A 24,915-nucleotide genomic window follows, 5' to 3' on the forward strand; every position below is an offset into this window, starting at 1 on the left:
GAAGTGGAAGTTGGGAGAATACTCTTCATTCGTCATTGAGAGGCAATTGGTGGAAAAGGTGAGGAGTTTCAGGTTTCTGGGTGTCAACAGGTTGGAAAATCTATTCTGAGTCCAACACATTGATACAATCATGAAGAAGGCACAGCAGTGGCTCTATTTCTCTGGAAACTTGAGAAGATTTTGTATGTCAACAAAGATGCTGCAATGGTTATCTTCATGGCACTAAGGTTTTGAAGGCAGTCTTGGCTGCTGTGCTCCATGCCCACTAATATGATAAACTGATAAGCAAGGCTTTGAGCCTACCCTGATCTGCTCTGGGGTTTTCATCTGAGGACTCAATTTTGGTTTGGAATGCTGTAGTTTGCTTCAATTGTTTGCATGATTTGTATTTTTTTCTTTCTGTTGCGCATCAAGTGTTGGTCTTTTATTTTTTTTAATTGGGTTCTTTCAGGTTTCTTGCTTCATGGCTACCTGTGAGCAAGCAAATCTCAAGGTAGCATAATGTATACATTCTTCGATAATAAATGTACTTGAATCTCGAATCTTGAATTTCTGAAGATGTACGATGATGGAGAACGTTCTGACTGGTTGCATCAATAGACAATACGTACAGGAGTAGGCCATTCCTCCCTTTGAGCCAGCACCGCCATTCACTGTGATCATGGCTGATCATCCACTATCAGTATCCAGTTCCTGCCCTATCCTCATAACCTTTGATTCCGCTACTTTTAAGAGCTCTATTCATCTCTTTCTTGAAAGCATCCAGAGACTTGGCCTCCACAGCCTTCTGGGGCAGAGCATTCCATATATCCACCACTCTCTGAGTGAAAAAGTTTTTCCTCAACTCCGTTCTAAATGGCCTACCCCTAATTCTTAAACTGTGGCCTCTGGTTCTGGACTCACCCATCAGCGGGAACATGCTTCCTGCCTCCAGCGTGTCCAATCCCTTAATAATCTTGTATGTTTCAATAAGATCCCCTCTCAGCCTTCTAAATTCCAGAGTATACAAGCCCATTCGCTCCAATCTTTCGACATATGACAGTCCCGCCATCCTGGGAATTAACCTTGTGAACCTATGCTGCACTCCCTCAATAGCAAGAATGTCCTTCCTCAAATTTGGAGACCAAAACTGCACACAGCACTCCAGGTGTGGTCTCACCAGGGCCCTGTACAGCTGCAGAAGGACCTCTTTGCTCTTATACTCAATTCCCCTTGTTATGAAGGCCAGCATGCCATTAGCTTTCTTCACTGCCTGCTGTACTTGCATGCTTGTTTTCAGTGACTGATGTACAAGAACACCTAGATCTCGTTGTGCTTCCCCTTTTCCTAACTTGACTCCATTTAGATAATAATCTGGCTTCCTGTTCTTACCACCAAAGTGGATAACCTCACATTTATCCACATTAAACTGCATCTGCCATGCATCTGCCCAATCACCCAGCCTGTCCAAGTCACCCTGCATCCTCCTCACATTTCACACTACCACCCAGCTTTGTGTCATCAGCAAATTTGCTAATGTTACTTTTAATTCCCTCATCTAAATCATTAATATATATTGTAAACAGCTGTGGTCCCAGCACTGAACCCTGCGGTACCCCACTGGTCACCGCCTGCCATTCTGAGAGGGACCCGTTAATCGCTACTGTTTGTTTTCTGTCAGCCAGCCAATTTTCAATCCATGTCAGTACTCTGCCCCCAATACCATGTGCCCTAATTTTACCCACTAATCTCCTATGTGGGACTTTATCAAAGGCTTTCTGAAAGTCCAGGTACACCACGTCCACTGGCTCTCCCTTGTGCATTTTCATAGTTACATCCTCAAAAAATTCCAGAGGATTGGTCAAGCACGATTTCCCCTTCGTAAATCCATGCTGACTCGGACCAATCCTGTTACTACTATCCAGATGTATCGTAATTTCATCTTTTATAATTGACTCCAGCATCCTTCCCACCACCGACGTCAGACTAACTGGTCTATAATTCCCTGTTTTCTCTCTTCCTCCCTCCTTGAAGAGAGGGACAACATTAGCCACCCTCCAATCCACAGGAACTGATCCTGAATCTATAGAACATTGGAAAGTGATTACCAATGCGTCCACGATTTCTAAAGCCACCTCCTTAAGTACCCTGGGATGCAGACCATCAGGTCCCGGGGACTTATCAGGCTTCAAACCCAACAGCCTATCCAACACCATTTCCTACCTAATATAAATTTCCTTCAATTCATCCATTACCCCAGGTCCTTTGGCCACTATTACATCCGGGAGATTGTTTGTGTCTTCCCTAGTGAAGACAGATCCAAAGTACCTGTTCAACTCATCTGCCATTTCCTTGTTCCCCATAATAAATTCACCCGCTTCTGTCTTCAAGGGCCCAATTTTGGTCTTAACTAATTTTTACCTTTTCACATACCTAAAGAAGCTTTTACTATCCTCCTTTATATTCTTGGTTAGTTTACCTTCATACCTCATTTTTTTCTCCGCGTATTGCCTTTTTAGTTACCTTCTGTTGCTCTTTAAATTTTTCCCACTCCTCTGGCTTCCCACTTGTCTTTGCTATGTTATACTTCTTCTCTTTTATTTTTATACTGTCCATTACTTCCCTTGTCAGCTACGGCCTCCCCTTACTCCCCATAGGATCTTTCTTCCTCTTTGGAACAAACTGATCCTGCACCTTCTGCATTATTCCCAGAAACACTTGCCATTGCTGTTCCACTGTCATCCCTGCTAGGGTATTGTTCCATTGAACTTTGGCCAGCTCCTCCCTCATAGCACCATAGTTCCCTTTGTTCAACTGTAATACTGACACTTGCAAGTTTCCCTTCTCCTTCTCACATTGTAGGTTAAAGCTTATCATATTATGGTCACTACCTCCTAATGGCTCCTTTACCTCGAGGTCCCTGATCAAATCCGGTTCATCACAGCATAGCATGGAGCCTCCAATGCAAAGGACTGCAAGAGGCTGCAGAGGGTTGTAGATTCTAGCCAGCTCAATCGTGGACACACCCCTTCCCCTACTGTTTGTATGCCTCAGGACTGCAGAATGCACCCTCACCATCATGGACTTACCATGCCTTCTACTCGTTACTGCCATCAGGAAGGAGGTTCAGGAGCCTCAAGGCTCATGCTCAATGATTTGGGAACAGCTCCTTCCCCTCCACCATCAGATTTCTGTCTGGTCACATTATTTCTTTTGCTTGGCAGTTTTTATTTCTTTTGTAATTTATAATAATTTTAATGTCTTTTTAAGGTACTGCTGCCACAGAACAACAAATTACATGTCATATAAGCCGGTGATAATTCTGATTCTGAGAGAGGAACATTAGGTTTAGTTCTTGTTTGATTACTATTCTTCTTTAGGAGAAAGAAGGACAGAGCAGTGAGGGTAAGGAGGAGTGTGTGTGTGTGTAGGGGGGGTGGGTAAGATGGGGGTGGAGGGGAGGTTGACAGGCTGTTGTTAGTGATTTTTTAAAAATTTGTTTTATTTGTCACATGTATATCGAAACATATAGGAAAATGCATTGTTTTCTTCAAATCATATCAGTGAGGTTTGTGCTGGAAGCAGCCTGCAAGAGTTGCCATGCTTCCGAAACAAACATAGCATGCCCACAACTCACTAACCCTAACAGTATGTATTGTGCATTTAAGGTATCTATAATATTTGAGTAATACCGTAAATATTCATTTGATTAAGCATTCTTTGTTGTTCAAATAATTCATCATAATTCTTTGTATGAAATACGTGAATTGCATACATCATGAAGCTGCCACACGTCATATTTTTGTGCCTCACTTAAAGTAAAACTGAAATTATGACCCGTTCTCCTGGCCTCCTGTCTTTTCCCTTTTATCCAGTGATGACTACCTAGCTGTTGAAGCACAGTGAATATTCAAGTTTAGAAAAGCACAGCGAGAATTGGTCGAGTTAAAAAGCACAGCACGATTTTTTTTCCTTCAGAGCTGCTCAAAAGGAAGGGTGAATAAGTTAAAAAAAAAGGCAGAAAATGGAAGAATTCACGAATTCATAAAGAGTGAGTTATCAGGTGATAATAATCATTAAAAAAAACAGTAGAAAATGCTGGCTACTTCAGAAAGATTGGCATGTTTGATTACATAATAGATAACTGTATAAGGAATGGAATGAGCAGTATTTTAAAGCAAATGGAGTAGCCAATGAGAAACAAGTACTAATTTTGCTGAGTGTATTTGATTTAAAGGCATAGAGTTTGCTTCAGTGTTTGACTGCTCCAACCAAACCAAAGGAGCTTGGCTGATAATGTGAAAGTAATGCTGGAATACTTAGAACCAAAATCATTGTTGGTTGCAGAAAATTATAGATTTCATAAGTGGAATCAAAAGGAATGAGAGTCCATTTCATCATATGTGGCTGAATTGAAGAAGTTGTCTGAGGATTGTTAGTTTGGTAATGGGCTTAATGATTCACTGATAAATCATTTATTTTCTGGAATCTGACAAGAAAGCATTAAACATGGCTCCTAATTGAAGCACAACTGATATTTAGAAGAGCAGTTGAAAATAGCTGTATCAATAGAAACAGTTGACAGAGATAAAATTGAGTTACAGTCAGGAATTAAAAGGAGCATGAGCAAAATTGCACCTTCTAAACATAAACTGCCCTGCCCAAATAAATTATGTTAATATTGGGTCAGGGGCTTTACAAAACTAGACCAATGCAGATTTAAATGCATAACAAAATAGAATGAATATAAAGAGCATGTCAGCCAGACAAAAGTAAATGGACTGCACAGGGAAGAGAAAATGGTAAAAAGTCAAGTTGCAGTTTTGAAAAGAGCACTACTCTGCACTGCTAATGAAAAATCTGATAACTAAGAGAGTTGCACGGGACTGAGTAACCTAGATGGTGCCAGCAATCAGTCATCAGGGTTTGATTTTCACCGCATTCTGTAAGGAGTATGTACCTTCTTGATGTGATCATGTGGGTTGACTCTGTGTGCTTTGGTTTCCTCCCATATTCCAAAGACATACTGTTATGTTTTGTAACCCCAAAACATAAAAATAAGCAAAAGGAAAAAGCAAGGCAGCTGAGAGATACGAGTCTAACTTAGTTTTTACTTGAAGCCAAGTGTGAACATATGACTTGGTAGTGTCAAAACATTGTAATTCACATATTTTGTATACATTGTATACGTATATACACCATGACCAACTATATTTCAACAACAAGGAATGCTTAATCAAACTATATACAATATAATTACAATATTTCTCAAATATTGCTGAAATATGAAATATACAACTCTCCTTCCTGCTTAGCTATAAACCAACTCTATAGAATGCATCTCAATTCGTATACATACACTATATATGCAGTATACTATCTAATACAACTACTATATAGACATACAGAGCATAGTAAATTTTAAATTGTCCCATTCAGGCCAAAAGATTTCATTGCTGTGGAGGATTTCTTGCTCTTGTGGGATAATATCTTTCCTGTCGCATAATTGAACTAATTGTAATGGAATACTGTCTCTTGAGATATTTGCCCAGAAATCCATCTCAAGTAGGAGGCAGTGTGCCAAACCACAAAGCTATCTATGTGCTCCATTGGAAGTGAATTTTGCAAGTATATTACATAAGCTGTCATTATTACATGGTGTGATTTTCATCACCCAACAGAGATGATGGCACTGTAGACAATCTTCTGTTGAGTTTGTGACTGCTACAATTCAAGTGTTTTGTTTTCATTTTACAGACTGGGCCAAACTCAAGGGAAGTGATGCAGACTGTTGAGAATTTTATTGATGTCATTGGTTTTCGACTGAATGACTTCAGAGACTCCTATCTTGTCACTGAAAACCTAGGTGTGCTGATTTTTTATAACTTCTAAAATGTTCACTAGTCATGATGTGATATTGATTTTCGTTTCTGATGTTTTTGAAAATTAGTTAACAATTAACAATATTAAACTAAAGCAAAATAATCTTAGGGTAACAAATAACTACTTACAGCCTAGCTCATACCTTATCAACCAGGAGAGAACTGGAAGTCAGAAAGGGTGGGGAGGGCTGGAGTTTGAAAAGGCTGGGAAGAAAAAGTGTATCTGCCATGACCGAAAAGCTGTTGAGGCCTTAAAATAACTTTTAAAATGTTTTCTTGTGATCAAATAGAGAAAATGGGAAGAGTTGTGTCAATCTCTGCGCATCCATTCCTTTTCCAAAGAGAGCAAAATCCAGCATCTCCAGTTTATCTACATTATTCATTCCTGGAAGAATTCCAGTAAATCCAACATGAACACTCTCTAAGACCTTTGCATCTTTCCTGGAGGGTGGTGTCATGAACTGACTATAGTACTACAGTGGTGGCCAAAGGGGGTTTTTATTATGATACATCATTGCCTCATTGCTCATGTATGCCGCCTTTGTTTATCAAGCCAGCGATCATGTTTTTCTTCACTGTTTTCTCAACTGACCCTGCCACGTTCAATGATTTATGCACATATATCGTTCTCCAAATCCCTTTATTCCTTTTGACAATTGCAAGTTTTTATTGTCACCCTTCATTCTTCCTACTATAATGAAAAACTTAATATTTCTTAGTGTTTAAAATCTATCTGCCATATGTCCACCAGCCTGTTGTATTTTCTATTTTCCCTCTATAAAAATGTATGATACTAATCTCTTCATTCAGATGATTTCTGTTGTCTTGCTGAGTACAGCTGTGAAACTGCTTGAATACAAACATTAACATATTTAAGTGGTCCACAATTGAATTGTAGGCATGCTTATTAAGGCAAGTGCCACCAGGGGAAATGAAACCCCCAACAATTCAAGTACATGCATACAAATCCAAGGATAGTACCAATAGTCTTAATACATGCTGAATTTCTGTCTGATTTTCCAAATCTTATGTTCACAATCTGATGCTTCTTATCCTTTGAATTTTATGCAGTAAGATGTTTGTGTAAGAACTGGATTATGTTTGAACATATATTTATGAGGCTGTGATTCAACCAAACCTCAAATGATTTTATTGAAAATATTATAGGATTTATAAGGCCTGTGAAACATAATGGAAAATACGAGTGCTATAACAGATAAAGCAGTTCAAAATGATCTGCCTTAATAGTATAATTATTTATGTAAATTTATGCTTTTTTCCCCCTGCGTTGTTTTCATTTACATAGTTCAGCCGTACTTGTCACTGAAAACTGAATTGTTTTCAGTGTGTTTGTATGGTTCCTTTTAGGTATGAGAATGAAGAGTTTCCAAAGAACAATGAAGTCTAGAGCAGAATAAATGGAAAATAGTTTTGAAATAGAGTCTACATAAACTAAAAGTCATATTTTTTATCATAAGAATGCATGCAACAAGTACATCTTCAAAAATTGAGTTCCGCAGAGGACATTTGCTTGAGGGTATTATTCTTTCCCTCATTCTTAATATGTCAAACATATTCTGAGTTTTCATGGATCAAAACCTTTACTCTTACATTTCCATACTTGGCACTGAATTAATTGAAAAAATTCAAGCCCCCTAAAGGACCCTACTTTTCTCAGTTAGAAATCAAGTAGATTAATTGTTATAGTCCTGCAGGGACTGCCTGCATTGTGTTCTTCACAAATGACCCTTATTGGATACGGCATGTCACTTTTCACAGAAATCATTTTGATGTGTGGCTCCAATATAAAATAAAATTATCTGCCTATCCTAAACCAGTGGCTGTCATTGAGGTGTAAGAACATGATATTAAGGATTCTTGTTCTCCCCTGATATGCTGGGACATTGTACACTGATTGCTATAAGCCATCCTTTAGATTAAAGGAAAATCACTGTTTAGGGGGAGCAGATAGGAAACTGAAGCTGATGACAAGATCATTTCAATTACATTATTGAGTGGCAAAGTGAGCTCGAAGAACCATATGAGCATAATCCTGGTCCTAATTTGTATTTTCTCACCTTGTATCTCAGTCTTAGGAGTTCATAAGTAGGCCTTTCAGTTCCACAAGCTTGGCCCACCTTTCAGTTTGATCACAATAAATTTGTACAGCACTTCAATTCAGTGCAGTGATCTTAGCTTCCCTGATAATCCAAAAATTCTTATCTAGCAAATACTAACTTCTTTTGAACAAATATCTGCTTGTTCTCAACTATACAAGCAATCCGAATCTGCAGACTTGGTATACTGGAGAAGAAGAATCCTCCTTACCACTGGACTTTGTTGGAAAACCTGCGTCCTGATTGTTCATCAAAAGTGACCATATTTTATACCTCTTAACTCCTTGAGGAAATGGGTAATCTATATTGAACATTGTTAACATTGCATTAGCCATTGGATGACCACTTAATCTTCATAATTCTTCTGGACTGATGCATACGTTGACAGTGGGAACTGTATTGAGTTGAGCTTGATTTTTCCTCAACTAATGGACCAACTTGCTCACTTCACTGCAAATTGAATTATTATACTCAAGTGTATGCTTAGTGCAAAGCACATGAAACCTTAGTGAAATATATTTTTATATTTCTCAGAGTTATGTGCCAAGAAGTATTATCTACAGAGGCATGATATGGTTCTGAAATTGGCTTTATTTATTTATTTATTTATTTACTTTTAGTTCTGGAACGGATATTCAATGTTTTTTTTTCCATTATGGTCTGCCCAAGGACAGGTTGCGAAACAAATCCCTACCATGAAGTTCTTCAGCAAAATTTGGGAAAAGGAACCTGGATTTAATTTAATATCTTGTATCTCCAATTTACCTTGTCCTTGGTGTGCTCCAAGCAAATCAATACTTTCATGTAGGCACATATTTTCCAATTTGAGATCTAACCAGTAGTGAGAACTAACATATTAGATAGATACATAGAAACATACATAGAAAATAGGTGCAGGAGTAGGCCATTCGGCCCTTCGAGCCTGCACCGCCATTTATTATGATCATGGCTGATCATCCAACTCAGAACCCCGCCCCAGCCTTCCCTCCATACCCCCTGACCCCCGTAGCCACAAGGGCCATATCTAACTCCCTCTTAAATATAGCCAATGAACTGGCCTCAACTGTTTCCTGTGGCAGAGAATTCCACAGATTCACCACTCTCTGTGTGAAGAAGTTTTTCCTAATCTCGGTCCTAAAAGGCTTCCCCTCTATCCTCAAACTGTGGCCCCTCGTTCTGGACTTCCCCAAAATCGGGAACAATCTTCCTGCATCTAGCCTGTCCAATCCCTTTAGGATCTTACACGTTTCAATCAGATCCCCCCTCAATCTTCTAAATTCCAACGAGTACAAGCCCAGTTCATCCAATCTTTCTTCATATGAAAGTCCTGCCATCCCAGGAATCAATCTGGTGAACCTTCTTTGTACTCCCTCTATGGCAAGGATGTCTTTCCTCAGATTAGGGGACCAAAACTGCACACAATACTCCAGGTGTGGTCTCACCAAGGCCTTGTACAACTGCAGTAGTACCTCCCTGCTCCTGTACTTGAATCCTCTCGCTATAAATGCCAGCATACCATTCGCCTTTTTCACCGCCTGCTGTACCTGCATGCCCACTTTCAATGACTGGTGCATAATGACACCCAGGTCTCGTTGCACCTCCCCTTTTCCTAATCGGCCACCATTCAGATAATAATCAGTTTTCCTATTTTTGCCACCAAAGTGGATAACCTCACATTTATCCACATTAAATTGCATCTGCCATGAATTTGCCCACTCACCCTGATTAATTCCTGATTCTTGGGTAGTCCATTAAGGTAGCTGAGCAGTACATTGTTGACAAAATACCTGAGAGAAGTGAGACTATGCAGTTTTGCTGAAAAATGGAACTAGTTTGTCATGGCAAAAAGTCAGAAAACAGATTGGAAGTTTGTGTTGGTAGGAGAGAGAAGTTTGGAGCTGCTCTGTCAATTCATTTCTGTTTTGCTGTCAAATGATTTCGGAAAGGCTGCTAAATTTGTCCAATATACTTGTGTGATAGTAAATAGTTAGAATTCACCAGTATTTGTTATTAAGTAAGTGGTTTGGTGTATTTGTTTTCTTTTCAGTGATATGTATTTATAAACGCCCAGCCAATGGGGCTACAGATATCAATTTCCCCATGAAAGGATGGAGAGGGATGGTTGGCTGGGCGAGGAATTCCGAAGATAAAGTCACTATTTCGAAGAGAGTCTTTTCCAAGGGGGTATCAACAGGTATGATATTTTTTCTCATTTCACTTTACAGATTCCACATGGGGATCACCAGACCAAAAACTGAATGAAAAGCTTGTATCAGGAGAGCAAATCAATAAGCTTTGGAATTCAGAAATGAAAACAAAAATTATAATGAAACCTCAACAGGCCTGGCAGCAATTTTGATGAGAGAAACAGAGTTAACATTTCATTAATGACCTTTCACTATCAATTTGAAAGGTTTAGAATTTCTCGATTGAAAGATGCTCCTTGACATGCAGAATATATCCATTTATTGTGGACTGATGAGAAACTTCCAAATAGAAAAGGGCAAACCAAAAGGGCAATATTAAAATAGTCATGGGGGGACTTCAATATGCAGGTAGACTGGAAAAATCAGGTTGATGCTGGATTACAGGAGGGTGAATTTCTAGAGTGCCTATGATATGACTTGTTAGAGCAGCTCATGGTTGAGCCCTCGAGAGGATGAGCTCTTCTGTATTGGGCGTTGTGCAATGAACTAGAATTGATTAGAAAGGCTATGGTAAAAGAAACTTTAGGGGTGTGATCATGATATGAATGATTTCACCCTGAAATTTGAGAAGGAGAAGCTAAAGTCAGATGTATCACCATTACAGGGGAGTAAGGGGAATTATAAAAGCTTGAGAGAGGAGTTGTCCAGAACTGGTTGGAAAAGAACACTGGCAAGGATGACAGCACAGCAGATATAGCTGGAATTTCTGGAAGCAATTAAGGCAGCACAGGATATATACATCCCATAGAGGAAGAAGTCTTCTAAATGAAAGATGACACAACCATGGCTAACAAGAAAAGTCAAAGCCAATATAAAAGCCAAAGAGAGGGCATGTAATAGAGAAAAGATTAGTAGGAAGTTAGAGGATTAGAAAGCTTTTAAAAACCGACAGAAGGCAACTAAAAATGTCATTAAGGAGGTAAAGATGGAATACAAAAGTAAACTAGTCAATAATATTAAAGAGGATATCAAAAGTTTCTTCAAACAAATAAAGTGTTAAAAAAGCAAGAATGGGTTGCAGACCACTGGAAGAATGATGTTGGAGAGGTGGTAATGGGAGACAATGACATGTTAGATGAACTGCATAAGTATCTTGCATCAGTCTTCATTGTGGAAGACACTAGCAGTATGGTGGAGTTCTAGGTATCGGGGGCATGAAGTGCATGAAGTTACCATAACTAGAGAGAAGTTTCTTGGGGTACTGATAGTTCTGAAGGAAGATAAATCACCTGGACCAGATGGTGTACAGCCCAGAGTAGCAAAAGTGGTGGCTGAAGAGATCATGGAGGCATTAGTATTGATCTTTCAAGAATCGCTACACTCTGGAATGGTTCCAGAAGACTGGAAATTGCAAATGTCATTCCACTCTTCAAGAGGGAGAGAGGCAGAAGATAGGAAACTCTAGGCCAGTTAGTCTGACCACAATGATTGGGAAGATGTTGGAGTCGATTATTAAGGATGAGGTCTCAGGGTACCTGGAGGCACATGATAAAATAGGTTGTAGTCAGCATGGTTTCCTCAAGGGAAAATCTTGCCTAACAGATCTGTTGGAATTCTTAGAGTAGTAACAAACAGGATAGAAAAAGGACAATCAGTTGATGTTGTGCACTTGGATTTTCAGAAGGCCTTTGACAAGGTACCACATACGAGACTGCTTAACAAGCTACAAGCCCATGGTATTACAGGAAAGATTCTAGCATGGATAAAGCAGTGGCTGATTGGCGGGAGGCAAAAAGTGGGAATAAAGGGAGCCTTTTCCGGCTGGCTGCCAGTGACTACTGGTGTTCCACGGGGTCTGTGTTGGGATCAATTATTTTTATGTTATGTGTTAATGATTTGGATGATGGAATTGATGGCTTTGTTGCAAAGTTTGCAGACAATATGAAGACGGGTGGAGGGACGGGCAGTTTTGAGAAATAGAGAGGCTACAGAAGGACTTAGATAGATTAGGAGAATGGGCTATGAAATAGCAAGTGGAATACAATTTGGGGAAGGGTATGGTCATGCACTTTGGTAGAAGAAATGAAAGTGTTGACTATTTTCTAAATAGAGAGAAAATACAAAAAAAAACTGAAATGCAAAGGGACTTTGTGCAGCATTCCCTAAAGGTTAAGTTACAAGTTGAATCTGTGGTGAGGAAGGCAAATGCAGTGTTAGCATACCTTTCAAAAGGACTAGAATATAAAAGCAAGGATATAATGCTGAAACTTTATAAAGCACTGGTGAGGCCTCACTTGAAGTATTATGAGCAGGTTTGGGCCCCTTATCATAGAAAGGACATGCCTAAAACTGTAGAGTCTTCAAAAGAGGTTCGTGAAAATGATTCTGGGATTGAATGCCTTATCATATGAAGACCATCTGATGGTTCTGGGTCTATATTCACTCAGATTCAAAAGAATGAGGGATGACCTCATTGAATCCTATTGAATGGTGAAAGGCCTTGATAGAGTGAACATGGAGAGGAAGTTTCCTATGGTGATAGAGTCAAAGACCAGAGGACACAGCCTCAGAATAGAGTGGTGTCCTTTTAGAATGGAGATGAAAAGGAATTTCTCTAGCAAGGAGTGGTGAATCTGTGGAATTCATTGCCACAGGCAGCTGTGGAGGCCAGATCTTTAGGTATATTTAAGGCAGAAGTTGATAGATTCTTGGTTGGTTCAGCGTGATGGGATATGGGGAGAAGGTAGGAGACTGGGGCTGAGAGGAACATTGGAGTAGCCATGATGAAGTGGCAGAGAAGACTCAATGGGCCAAATGGCCTAATTCTGCTCCTATATTGTATGGTCTTATTGTCTTTATTGAGATGTATAAAATCATGAGTGACCTGGAGAGTGTAGATAAAATTGGTGGAAAGATTATAGAGGAAATGAGGATAAGTTTTCATAAGGAGGGTTTAATACCTTTCCTGTCTTCCCTTACTATTGCACCCCACCCTATTTCCTTCTGGACGACCCCAACATCATTAATGCAGACATTGTCAAACATATCACTGTCTGTCAATAAGTCTGCCACAAAATTTTTTGCTTTTTAAGAGAAATAATGTGGATATAACTTGTTCCCTGTGGATCTTGGTACACACCTTGCAACAATATATGGGACGCAGGTAGATGCTTCAGAAAAAATTAAAACAGTGGATGAATAAAAATTCTGTTCCCAAAAGAAACTCTGCTGCTGAAAATGTAATAGTGGTGGTTCTCCATGCCACTCGTTGACTGGTCTCTGGTGTCTCCCTGAAGTTTCAGAATCAGCTTTATTATCACTGACATATGTTGATTTGTAGCAGCAGTCGGTGCAAAATATAAAATACAATGAAACTTATATGTGAAAAATAAGTACGTAGTACAAAAAGAGAGCAAAAATAGTGCGGTGGAGTTCATGGGTTCATGGCTCTTTCAGATATCTGATAGTGGAGGGAAAGAAGCTGTTCCTAAAACATTGAGTGAGTGTCTTCAGGCTCCTGTACATTCTCCCTGATGGTAGTAGTGAGAGGAGGGCACGTCCTAGGTGGTGTGAGTCCTTAATGATAGATGCCACCTTTTCGAAGCATCGCTTTTTGAGGACGTCCTCAATGCAGAGGAGGCTAGTTCCCATGGTGGAGTTGGCTGTGTTTACAACCCTCTGCAGCTTTTTCTGATCCTGTGCAGTGGCTGCTCCATACTAGACAATGATTTAACTAGTTTGAATGCTTTCCATGGTATACCTGTAGAAATTTGCTAGAGTCTTTAGTGAAATACCAAATCTCCTCAAACTCCTAATGAAATGTAGCCACTTGTATGCCTTCTTAGTAATTGTACCAATATGTTGGGCCGAGGATAGATCTTAAAAGATGTCGACCCCAGGTACTTGAAAATGCTGATCCCTCGATGAGGACTTGTGTGTGTTCCCTCCACTTCTGTTTCCTGAAGTCCACAATCAATTCCTTGGATTTACTGATATTAAGTGAGACATCACTTAACCAGCTGATCTATCTCACAGCAGTAGGCCTGCACGTCACCATCTGAGATTCTGCTGACAAAAATTGTGTCATCAGCAAATTTAGATGGTGCCTCGCCACACAGACATGGATGTAGAGAAGGTCAAGCAGTGGGCTAAGCACGTATCCTTGAGATGAGCCTGTGTTGATTATCAGTATGAGGAGATGTTATTGATTAGGTAATTTAAATTTCAGTTTTCAATAACATTGGAATATTATCAGTTTTGGTGACCATTGAAACAGTTTTTTTTAAATTAACACCTATCTGATTCAATGATGTTCTTCATTTAAGTAGTTCTGCTAACCTTGTCCAGTCAAGGCAAATATGATCCAATGCCCAGCTTTGGGAGTCTAAAGCTGTAATGTAGTTGGCATAAATGCACTGAACAACTGCATATTTAGGTGGAGTATGTGGATTATATACAGGTTTAACAATCAAAATTTAATCATGCCCAAATTGAACATGCATGTGGTACCTGATTTAAATTAGAGAAAGCCAAATGGAGGTTAATGTTGAATCTGTGTCTGAAATGATTATTTCTTCATTTCTCAAAATTTTCAGGTATAGTTGCATGTTATGTGCAGTTATGATCTTTACACACAGGGAGTTCATTAAAATGTCCACAAAAGTTGTTATGTCTTCTGGTAGAGTTAGGACTTGCTCTACATCCCTAGTTGAGAGCCAAAGTGATTGAATGCTAATAGCTTTACAAGACACCCTTTCAAGAATCTTCTTGTTTCACTTATTTTTTGTCTGTGATAGTGGCATCTGGATTGGTTCCAAAGATCTTGCCGACTATGCAGTTCCCACTTTATGATCCAGTTACAGAATTTTTCTGCAGATGTATTGCTTTCCTTTATTAAATTTGCTTTAAAGCCTCATGTCTGATGCTGACATGAATGCTGTGCTTCTGTAACACAAATTGGAGGGTCATGTTAACCATTTTCAAGGACAGCCTACATGATTCTTTTGTGAAAACCCATTTAAGATCTGCACATCTGCCCTGAAATTCAGCTGTTATATTTGTCAAGGTTTCTACATCCATTTATGATGAGGTTTCCATGGTCAATTACAATGTTCATGTTATTTTCAATTGTATTTCACTTTTGAAAAGCTGAACACTTTTGTATGTTTTTGATGTGTTTACCTTTTTAAAAATATTTCCATTTAAGCCCCAGTTTTCAGGAATAGGACAGATTTAATTCAGGTAACAGTGATACGGCAGGAAATGTGTACATTCTTCAGTTCCAGTACTATTCTGACCTCTGTTGCTCTCTGCATGGAGTCTACATGGGCTCCTATTGGGGTGTTTCAGTTTCCTAATACATTGCAAAGATATACTGTTATTTTATTCCAGATTGTTTACGAGGGAGTGGGATATTAAAGAACATGTGAAAAAATAGTTTGCAGAGAAATAACTTGGGAATGGCATTGGCAGGGTTGTTCTGAGAGCCAACACAGACTTAATGGTCTCCTAGTATGTCATTTAGGGTATATAGAAATATTATTCATGGGGTTATTTGCCATTGAAGCAAATGCAATGTAAACATGGGTAGTGTGGACATCAGTATCTACTAGCTGTCATATTCTTGCACTGCTTAGGTTAACATTTTGGTGTTGATGACAGGATTGAGTGCTACTGGCTCTTCCCTAAGTCTTGTTTTCATTCTGAACATCATTTTAGTAAAGTGGCTTGTATTTAGATTATCATTGAGTGATTGTTAATATTCAAACCAAGTTATGCCAAGTTGGAGGAATTCTGTCATGCAAACCAATATAAAACAGAATCATTGAGTCATAGAAAAGTACAACACAGAACCAGGCCCTTTGGCCCATCTAATCAGTGCTAAACCATTTAGTCTGCGTACTCCCATTGACCTGCATCAGGGCCATACCCCTACCATCATGTACCTATCAAAACATAAACATTGAAATTGAGCTCGCATGCACTATTTGCGCAGGCAGCTCACTCCGTGCTCTAAGGACGCTCTGGGTGAAGAAGTTTCACTTCATGTTCCTCTTAAACTTTTCACCTTTCACCCCTAACCCGTGACCTCTAGTTGAAGTCCCAACCTCAGTAGAAAAAGCTTGCTTGCATTTACCCTCTCTATATGCCTCGTAGTTTTGTGTACCTCTATCAAATTTCCTCTCAGTCTTGTGTGTTCCAAGGAATAAAGTCCTAACTTATTTAATTTTTCCTTATAACTCAGGTTCTCCAGCCCCAGCAACATCCTTATAAATTTCCTCTATATTCTTTGAACCTTATTTACATCTTTCCTGTAGGCAGGTGACCAAAACTGCACACAATGCACCAAATTAGGCCTCACCAATGTCTTGTACAACTTCAACATAACATCCCATCTCCTGTACTCAATACTTGGATTTATGAAGGCCAATGTGCCAAAAGCTTTCTTTACAACCCTACCTACCTGTGCCACCACTTTCAGTTAATTATGGACCTGTGTTCCCAGATCCCGCTGTCCTACAGCACTCCTTGGTGTCCCATCTTCACCGTGCAAGACCTACCCTGGTTGGGCCTACCTATGTGCAACACCCCTCCCACTTGTTTGCATTGAAATCCATCTGCCATTTTTTCAGCAAAGTTTTCCAGGTGGTCCAGATCCCTCAGCAAGCTCTGATAGTCGTCCTCACTGTCTACCATACCCCCGATCAGAATCAGCTTTAATATCACTGGCAAAGGTCGTGGAATTTGTTAATTAAACAGCAGCAGTACAATGCAATACATGTTAAATATAGAAAAATAAATGAATTATAGTAAGTATATATATGTACTGCACATTAACTAGTTAAATTTAAGAACTTAATTTTTTGCTTAAGTGCAAAAACAGAAATAATAAAAGAAAATGAGGTAGTGTTTATGGGTTCAATGTCCATTTAGAAGTTGGTTGGCAAAGGGGAAGAAGCTGTTCCTGAATCACTTCTGTACCTCTTTCCTGGTAACAATATGACGAGGGCATATCATGGGTGTTGGGGGTCTTAATAATGGGCGCTACTTTTTGAGGCACCACTCCTTGAAGGTGTCTTTGATACTATAGAGACTAGTACACATGATGGACTTGATTAATTTTACAACTTTCTCTGGCTTCTTTCGATTTTTGGTATCATCCACAAATTTGCTGATCCAGTTAACAACATGATCATCCAAACCATTGACATAGAAACAACATTTCCTGATTACATATATTTTACAGATTGTTTACCAATTTTACAATGTATGGACTTTCATCCTATCATTATAGATTAGGTTGAATTCTTGGTATAAAACGGACAGTCTGCCCTTCCATTCCCGCTAATTATTTGTTATGGAATTTCATTTTCTCCATTGAATAGTAATTTAAGCCACTGACAATAAACACTTAAAGAGCAAAAACACCAAGAAAATAATAGGCTGTAATTGTAGTACGAATTAGAGGATCTCATGCTAGTATTGTAAATTATTCCCATCAGATAACATCATAAGTAGTGATTCAAAAAGTTGAAATCTTGAAGAGGATGCAGAAAGTATTTTCCACTGCACATACTTCAAACTTCAAAGTTCAAACTAAAGTTATTTTCAAAAGACATATATGTCACCATATACGTCACCATATACAACCCTGTGATTCATTTTCTTGTGGGCACATTCAATAAATCCATAACTAAATAACAACCATAATAGAATCAATGAAAAACTGAACCAATTTGGGTGTTCAACCAATGTGCAAAAAACAAACTGCAAATACAAAAAGAAAGAAATAACAATGATAAATAAGCAAGAAATAAGTATCAAGAACATGAGATGAAAGGTCCTTGAAAGTGAATCCATATGTTGTGGGAACATTTCAGTGATGCGGCAAGTGAAGTTGAGTGAAGTTATCCCTTTTGGTTCAAAAGCTTGATGGTTGAGGGGTAATAACTGTTCGTGAACCTGGTGTTATGAAGTCCTGAGGCTACTTAGTTTGGAAAGATATAGCAAGGAAGGATCTTTGCAGAAGCCAAGGCAAATGATATAAAATACAAATCCGGTTCAAACCTGTTAAGTGTATACGTTGTTACTCTGACACAAGTGGAGGCTATTTCTACTATTAGTTTTCTGACTACTCGCTGCAGAACAATTTCATCAGTCCCATTCCCCCTGTACTCGTTTCACGGTAGTTCTGCAATTTATTCTATATTTTATTCCATTTGATTGTCTTTGCCACTTATCAACATTAAAGGATAACTTACTTGATGGCACTTCCTTGGACGGAAGAGGAAACTGAGAGCACTTAGCAGAAGAGCACATGGTTATGGCATATTGCACAGGGATGGCACATTAGTTCAGCATCAAGCCTGGATACTTGAGCTATAAGGCAGAACACTAACTACCACCCAGATTACCATCACATGATTTTTTTATCATAGTAGTGATCAATGTGTTGAATTGATTTCTGGGTGGAAACAATACCATGGAACCATTCCAGAAACAGCTGTTACAACTGAGTGGCATGGAAATATTAAGCCTTCCAGCATGAATTGATCAACATAAATCACTTGTCCTTATTTGCACATCATATCCTGGTAGTTCAGTCAGGGTTACCATCAGAGAATCTCTCAGTTCATACAATTCTGGAGCTTGAACAAAAGAAAGGATTATCTAATGTGTTTCATAGTCTCAAGACTGGTTCTTAACATATATTGAATGCCTCAAAAAACATTCCCTGCCACTGGTACTGAACATGCTCTGAAGTAGAACAGTATGTTGCAATCTGCCTCTGAAATCCATTACAAAAAAGATTGAATTTGCAAGCAGACTGCAACTCCCCAGTGCAACAGTGTGTTGTTTATAGGACTACCAAAGCAGGAGTGAATTTCTTGGCCCTTGTTGTTTCTCTAAGTTACTGAGGGACATGCTGAGATTGTGAAAGGTAATGTTTAAAAACAATTATTTCTTTATTTCAAGATCCAAAAGTGTGTGAAATTAGATACTTTGGTGAAATCAGTATTCCTAATACTTTGTTGAATGTATTTCAAATAATGCACAAAACATGCAAAGTAATCCATGTCACCTAGTTCATGGAGCACGGACAAAGAAATAGCTGATCATATTTCTCTTAATTCACAGCATCTATTTTGCAATAATTTGTACATTTAGCTTAAACTGGACAGCTGCAGACCGGGGAACTTCATAATACTACTTAAAATCTTAATTTAAAGGAAAGACTAAGCTAACAATTGCCAGAGAGATTAGGGTTAATCAGGAATGGAATATGTTCATTGAGGTAGAGAAGATGAGGCAAAGCAGTAAAAATATTAATATATTGACTTAACAATTTAAACATAAAATGAATTATGGTTCAGTTAATTCATCTCTATTTTCAAGGATATACTTAAATATTGTTCCATAAGCTTTTGTTGAGAGTTTGCCAACTACATGACTGATAATCTGTACTTTTATTTACAGAGCCAGATGATTCTTCAGTCTTCGTCATAGGAACTATCCTCTATAGAAACCTGGGGGCATTCCTGGATCTTCAAAGGTAAATGATCCTATTGATAATTTAGTTTTACTTAATTGGGTTAAATTAGTAGCTTCTAAAGTAAAGCTTAAGGCAATTAAAGCATACTAATGGGGTATCTTAGAAAACAAGAGTTTAGGTACACAGTACAGTAACACTAAGTCTTTAACTATTGATTCTATATCTGTTCTTTAGTTATGATTAATAATTCATACATTCAATTCTATCAGGAAATCTTTGTAAACAAGTTTGCATGACATTTACTTTCAGGGAATATTCTCAGACTGCAAATGTCAATATTACAGGTGATACCACTTTCAGGCATTTGGATTATAGGAATTCACCCTTACAAAATTCAAAGCTGAATGCATACAAATCAAAGTTCAAAGTTCAAAGTAAACTACCAAAGACAATATTGATACACATTAAATAATTTGTTCTCATAGTAATTATATGAAAAGAGTCAACAACATTTTTATTCCATTGCTTTTCTTAAATCATGGGCAGATGAAGCAACTTCACATTATGAGAAATCATGAAGGTAGCACCCCCATATTGGTGGCGTCGCCTATATTGATTGATTCTTTATGAAATTTTATGGAAATCCTGCAAAGGGATCTTATTTAATTTTTCTACCATTTCTCTGGTATGCTTCATATCTGCATATATTCGTATAAAATATACTATTCATATTTGTATATATTCAGATAAAAATCAACTGAAATTGAAAGGTGAAAGCTAGTCTATAATTTTGTGTTTGAATATTATTACGCTTAAATTTAGCAAATAACTAACAGCTGCAGAACCTGACAATTTTGTCTTAAATCATTTGCCCCAGTTTTGATGCAGATCCTATTTGTCTTGTAGCCAGGTTTTACTGAAGACACAAGGCCTAAAAATCCCCAATCAGAATAGAATTTGTTATATATAATGCTCCAAACCCCATCACATAACTTGTCTCTTCCCTTGAGCTAACTTATTTTACTAAATGCCTTGAAAGCCACAGAGCTCACAGACTGGGCCAGAGTGGCTATTCTTAATACTTCAGCCCCATTCTTCACATCTGTCCTTATGTGATACACATAAATGAGCATTTTCCAGATGGGATCACCAGATGGTGACCCTGAGCAGGTGGTATGGTGTTTTTTTTCCCCCCTTGCTGCAGGATGCTAACTCCAGATGTAGCATCAGCAAAGTTGAGAGGCTAAGGATCTGAGTTGAGGTCCTTTTTGTCAGAACTCCATATCATATAATCATTCACCAGAATCTTGAGACAACATTTTTTAAAAAAAAATAACAAATGGCTTGGAGAGGTTTATGCCTGAAATGACCTTCATCTCACCCTTTTGAAGACCGTCACTTAAATGCCAATATATAATAGGTATACTCAGCAAAGAGGTAACAATGGCAAAGAAAACCTCACAGTCAGTACCACTGTTATTTAACTGGGAAGCTTGAAGATTATGTTTGGTCGATTACATGTCTGTCACTATGGAGAAAAAGGCATCAGTAAAGAAAGTAATTTAGAAGAAATGGATTTTATGGTGAAAAGATGACAACTCTCAAAAAGAAACCAAGAAGAAACATTTAATTTAATTTTAGCATTTGAATCTCAGCCTGTAAAGCATTTCTCTTCAATATGAAGTAATTCATTTTAGAAAGTCTTCTAGTTTTAGATATTTTTCATTGACCTTTAGCTTCCGATGACTTGTACAGCAAAATCACTGTTGTGTTAGTTCTTCAGCTATAAGCATATTTTTTATTGATGAGGCAGCTAGTTTAAAAGATTTATACTTGTATTTCTATTGTTGTGATGCTCAAGAATTATTGAAGCAAATTTTGAAGGTAAAAGAACAAAATATAGGAAAATTTAAACATTTTTCTTTCAGTCTGTGGCTAAATTTAGAGGAAATATATTCAATTGCAACTTCCAGAAAGGAGACGGATAAATCTCTGAAATAAAAAAAAATTCAGGAGCATCAGGATGGAGTGGTTAAATGAGATTAGCTGGAATATTAGCTGCATTGAACTGGTACGAAGTTGCTGGGCTGAATAGTCTTCTTCTGTGCATTTTGTGATACTTAATTTCTCCAGTGGAGTATATGAAGAGGCAATTGGTGACTTTCTCCAGATCAATTATATTGGTGTGATACTTCCAATAATTACAAAAGTACCACATAAGTAGTTAGGGTGGTAAAGAAAGTGTATGGCATATTTCTTTTCATTGGCTGGGGAATTGAGTACAAGAGTAAGGAAGTCATGTTGCAGCTATATAAAACTTTGGTGGGGCTACACCCAGAGTATTATGTTCATATTGGATGACCACATTACAGAAATGATGTGGAGGCTTTGGAAAGGGTGCAGAAGAGGTAATTGGGATGCTATCTGGATCAGAGGATATGAGCTATAAGAGGAAATTGTACGAATGAAGGTTGTTTTCTCTGTGGTATCTGATGCTGAGATAAAAGTTTCTCAAATTATGAGATGGAAATTTCATAATTTATCATCTATCCAGCTAGGCAATTATGATACAAAAATGGTTCCTCATTATTGCCTGTTAGATTAGTTTATAGCATCTGATCTAATAGCCTTGACAGATTAGACAGAATTCCTTTCTCAGCGTAGATATATCAAACATGAAAGGACATGCATTTAAGGTAGAGTTGACACAACATTGTGGGCCAAAGGGCCGGTACTGTGCTGTACTATTCTATGTTCTATGTTCTATAAGGTAGGAGGAGGAAGTTTATAGGAGATGTGTGGATAAGTTTTTTTTAAACACAGAATGATGGGTGCCTGAAATGGGCTGCCAGTGGTAATGGTGGAAGCACGGCGTAATTGTGGTTTTAAAGAGTCATTTAGCTAGACACGTTGAATGGAGAATTATGGATCATGTGCAGACAGAAATGAAATAGTTTTATTTAGCATTGTATTCAGCACAGACATTATGATCTAGAGTGACTTTTCCTGTGCTGTATGGTTCTTTGTTCTGCACAGTCAAGAATGCCAGTGAGTTTTCTTTTGATGACATTATTCTTCAGGGGCATTGAGAGAAAGATTTCGACCTTCATGACACAAAGTCATACAGCAGAATATGCCATCATGAAAATCTTAATATGGCCATTTTGACAATTGTTATAAAATATTTACTTTTTCCTGCTGTTCTTCAGAAGTTAGGTTCTTCGGAAGTCATTAGCTAAAAGAAAGGCCATATAATATGCAGTCCCAATGATTTAGATTATGAAGACACACAGTCCTCTTTTACTGTCATTTAGTAATGCATGCATTAAGAAACGATACAATATTTCCTCCGATGTGATATCACAAAACACAAGGACAGACCAAAGCTGAAAAAACTAACAAAACCACATAATTATAACATATAGTTAGAACAATGCAACAGTACCATAACTTGATGAAGAACAGTCCATGAGCACAGTAAAAAGTTCAAAGTCTCTCAAATGTCCCACATCTCATGCAGACGGGAGAAGGAAGAAAATTCTCTCTGCCATGCCCAACCACAGTCCGACTCTGAGTCATCCGAAAACTTTGAGCCTCCAATCAGCCTTCGACACCGAGTACCAAGCACCATCTCTATCTGAACGATTCAACCTCACTCTCGGTTGCCAGCAGCAGGCAAAGCCGTGGATTTTGGGGCCTACCCTCCGGAGATTTCTAGTGTTGAAATTGCGGGGGCCCTGGCAGAAATATTTAAAATGTTGCTGTCTACGGGTGAAGTGCCAGAGGATTGGAGAGTGACTCATGTTGTTCCGTTGTTTAAAAAAGGATCGAAAAGTAATCCGGGAAATTATAGGCCGGTGAGTTTAACATCAGTAATAGGTAAGTTATTGGAGGGACTACTAAGAGACAGAATCTACATGCATTTGGATAGGCAGGGGCTTATTAGGGAGAGTCAACATGGCTTTGTGCGTGGTACGTCATGTTTGACCAATCTGTTGGAGTTTTTCGAGAAGGTTACCAGGAAAGTGGATGAAGGGAAGGCAGTGGATATTGTCTACATGGATCTCAGTAAGGCCTTTGACAAGGTCCCGCATGGGAGGTTAGTTAGGAAAATTCAGTTGCTAGGTATACATGGAGAGGTGGTAAATTGGATTAGACATTGGGTCGATGGAAGAAGCCAGAGAGTGGTGGTAGAGAATTGCTTCTCTGAGTGGAGGCCTGTGACTAGTGGTGTGCCACAGGGATCAGTGCTGGGTCCATTGTTATTTGTCATCTATATCAATGATCTGGATGATAATGTGGTAAATTGGATCAGCAAGTTTGCTGATGATACAAAGATTGGATGTGTAGTAGACAGTGAGGAAGGTTTTCAGAGCCTGCAGAGGGACTTGGACCAGCTGGAAAAATGGGCTGAAAAATGGCAGATGGAGTTTAATACTGACAAGTGTGAGGTATTGCACGTTGGAAGGACAAACCAACGTAGAACATACAGGGTTAATGGTAAGGCACTGAGGAGTGCAGTGGAACAGAGGGATCTGGGAATACAGATACAAAATTCCCTAAAAGTGTCGTCACAGGTAGATAGGGTCGTAAAGAGAGCTTTTGGTACATTGGCCTTTATTAATCAAAGTATTGAGTCTAAGAGCTGGAATGTTATGATGAGGTTGTATAAGGCATTGGTGAGGCTGAATCTGGAGTATTGTGTTCAGTTTTGGTCACCAAATTACAGGAAGGATATAAATAAGGTTGAAAGAGTGCAGAGAAGGTTTACAAGGATGTTGCCGGGACTTGAGAAACTCAGTTACAGAGAAAGGTTGAATAGGTTGGGACTTTATTCCCTGGAGCGTAGAAGAATGAGGGCAGATTTGATAGAGGTATATAAAATTATGATGGGTATAGATAGAGTGAATGCAAGCAGGCTTTTTCCACTGAGGCAAGGGGAGAAAAAAACCAGAGGACATGGGTTAAGGGTGAGGGGGGAAAAGTTTAAAGGGAACATTAGTGGGGGCTTCTTCACACAGAGATTGGTGGGAGTATGGAATGAGCTGCCAGACGAGGTGGTAAATGCGGGTTCTTTTTTAACATTTAAGAATAAATTGGACAGATACATGGATGGGAGGTGTATGGAGGGATATGGTCCGTGTGCAGGTCAGTGGGACTAGGCAGAAAATGGTTCGGCACAGCCAAGAAGGGCCAAAGGGCCTGTTTCTGTGCTGTAATTTCTATGGTTCTATGGTTTCTATGGATTCTCGATCGTGCAGTAACAACAGCAGCGAACGGGAGTTTCAGAAATTTCT

The 24,915-nt window shown here is 38.7% G+C and overlaps 1 protein-coding gene across 1 annotated transcript in view; it reads left to right on the forward strand.

Moving 5' to 3' along the window:
- The window catches only part of adgrb1a (adhesion G protein-coupled receptor B1a), a 289,509-nt gene that overhangs the window by 24,549 nt on the left and 240,045 nt on the right, over positions 1-24,915 (forward strand). The window contains exons 6-8 of the mRNA XM_072259584.1: positions 5,737-5,845; positions 10,026-10,172; positions 19,603-19,678. Of these exons, the coding sequence (XP_072115685.1) occupies positions 5,737-5,845; positions 10,026-10,172; positions 19,603-19,678 (332 nt within the window). The remainder of the gene's footprint in view (positions 1-5,736; positions 5,846-10,025; positions 10,173-19,602; positions 19,679-24,915) is intronic.

This window comes from Mobula birostris, chromosome 1 (genome assembly GCF_030028105.1).
Source record: "Mobula birostris isolate sMobBir1 chromosome 1, sMobBir1.hap1, whole genome shotgun sequence".
In the NCBI taxonomy this organism is placed as follows: domain Eukaryota; kingdom Metazoa; phylum Chordata; class Chondrichthyes; order Myliobatiformes; family Myliobatidae; genus Mobula; species Mobula birostris.